The sequence below is a fragment of the Rutidosis leptorrhynchoides genome, chromosome 7 (assembly GCF_046630445.1).
Source record: "Rutidosis leptorrhynchoides isolate AG116_Rl617_1_P2 chromosome 7, CSIRO_AGI_Rlap_v1, whole genome shotgun sequence".
Taxonomy (NCBI): Eukaryota; Viridiplantae; Streptophyta; class Magnoliopsida; order Asterales; family Asteraceae; genus Rutidosis; species Rutidosis leptorrhynchoides.
In genome coordinates, this window is record NC_092339.1 from 49,512,393 (window position 1) to 49,514,231 (window position 1,839).

Here is a 1,839-nt window from a genome sequence, read left to right on the forward strand (position 1 = left end):
TAACCTTGGATCTAGCAGTACAGGAAATCGTGTAGGATGCACCTACAAAGAATTCACTGCCTGCAAACCTTTGGAATTTGATGGAACCGAAGGACCGATCGGATTGAAACGGTGGACCGAGAAGGTTGAATCGGTGTTTGCCATAAGTAAGTGTACTGAAGAGGACAAAGTGAAGTACGCTACGCATACCTTCACAGGTTCTGCGTTAACATGGTGGAATACCTATCTAGAGCAAGTGGGACAAGATGATGCGTACGCACTACCGTGGTCAGCATTCAAGCACTTGATGAACGAGAAGTACCGTCCCAGAACCGAGGTCAATAAGCTCAAGACAGAACTTAGAGGGTTACGAACCCAAGGATTTGATATTACCACGTACGAAAGACGATTAACAGAATTGTGCCTATTGTGTCCGGGAGCATTCGAAGATGAGGAAGAGAAGATCGACGCGTTTGTGAAAGGATTACCGGAAAGAATCCAAGAAGATATAAGTTCACACGAGCCCGCCTCCATACAACAGTTATTATAAAGTTCAAGGTGCCTTAACTCGCGTAAGTTCTCCCCAATAGACACAGCTAGCTCATCATTAAGTAATAGAGATGAACTCCGAGGTCCTTCTCGAATAAAAATTAGTGTTTTTAGCTTCGGACAATAACGGGCAAGACTTTCAATAACTTCCTTGGGCAAACTTTTCCTCCAACAATGGGAATTTCTTCAAAGCCTCGGGCAAACTTTTCATAGATATATCATCACTTGGACTAGAACCAATATACATATTGAGAAGTTTAAGCTTGCTTGCTCTGTCAAAGAAAAAAATAAAAACAATCACTTTAAATGTAATACTAATACCAATAAGTTGCTTTCACTTTATTATAAGTATGTAAGCAATAAGCGTAACGCATAGTTACAGTAAATTACCAAGGTAGTAACATTATAAAGGAATAAGAATATTATCGCATACCTATCAGCAACATCCATAAGAACATCATTAGGCATGAAGAATCCCGGGAACTTTATTTCAACCAATTGACCTTGACTTCTATCAACAACACGTTTACACAGTTTAATGCGTTCAGTGTAACTAATATCCCAATCATCCATCACCTCGTACAGATCGATGACTCTCCACATAGAAGGGTCCTTGCAGACTTTATACCAATCACTGCACACTTTCTGCGTATTCTCAAGTATTTCAAGCGAATAAATTCTGGAGAGTATATTAATCTTCAAGTCGAGGGGAAGGTTAAACCAATTTGTAGTGAATGACATCATCACTGTATATATATATAATATTACGTAAAATCTAAATAAATATGAATCATTCAAAAGAGTCCTTTATGGCTTTATTTATAAAAAAAACAAAAAAATTACATGTGTACAACTTCAAAAGACATGTATGTACTACTACTATATGATGGCAACACTAAAAGAGAAGCCAAGAGTCTCTTTTACCTGATAAAAACTAATATCATCACTTGCAAAAAAAAAGTCCTGAAATCTACTAGTAAGAAAAACAGCATTCGACATTCGTAATATATTACTAGAGTAGTGAGCTTCAATGTTGTAAAAGTTCCCCGACTATTCGGGATTTTTAAGTAGTCTAACTAGTCTCCGAATTCGCCGATTTATTCGGTCAAAGTTTTCAAAAGCTGGATTTAGTCGGTTAAAATCGAATATATTTACTCGTTGTCAGGTTATTCGGTCAAGGTCGGTCAAAATCAGTCAACGGCCAACTAGTCCCAACTAGCTTCCCTCTTGGACGATTATGCCTACAAGGTTCCGACCGATTAGACAGCAACTAGTGATGTCTCATGAGCGATATTTAGTTAACAGTTTGAT

General features: G+C 38.0%; 1 protein-coding gene across 1 annotated transcript; it reads right to left on the reverse strand.

Annotated features, from left to right (window-relative positions):
* Positions 1–667: 667 nt before the first annotated feature.
* LOC139859196 (F-box protein SKIP19-like) lies at positions 668–1,527 on the reverse strand. Its single transcript, XM_071847991.1, has 3 exons — positions 1,453–1,527; positions 962–1,173; positions 668–800 (listed from the first exon to the last, which is right to left on the reverse strand). Exons 1-3 carry the CDS (start codon positions 1,525–1,527, stop codon positions 668–670), a joined length of 420 nt encoding a protein of 139 aa, XP_071704092.1.
* Positions 1,528–1,839: the final 312 nt, after the last annotated feature.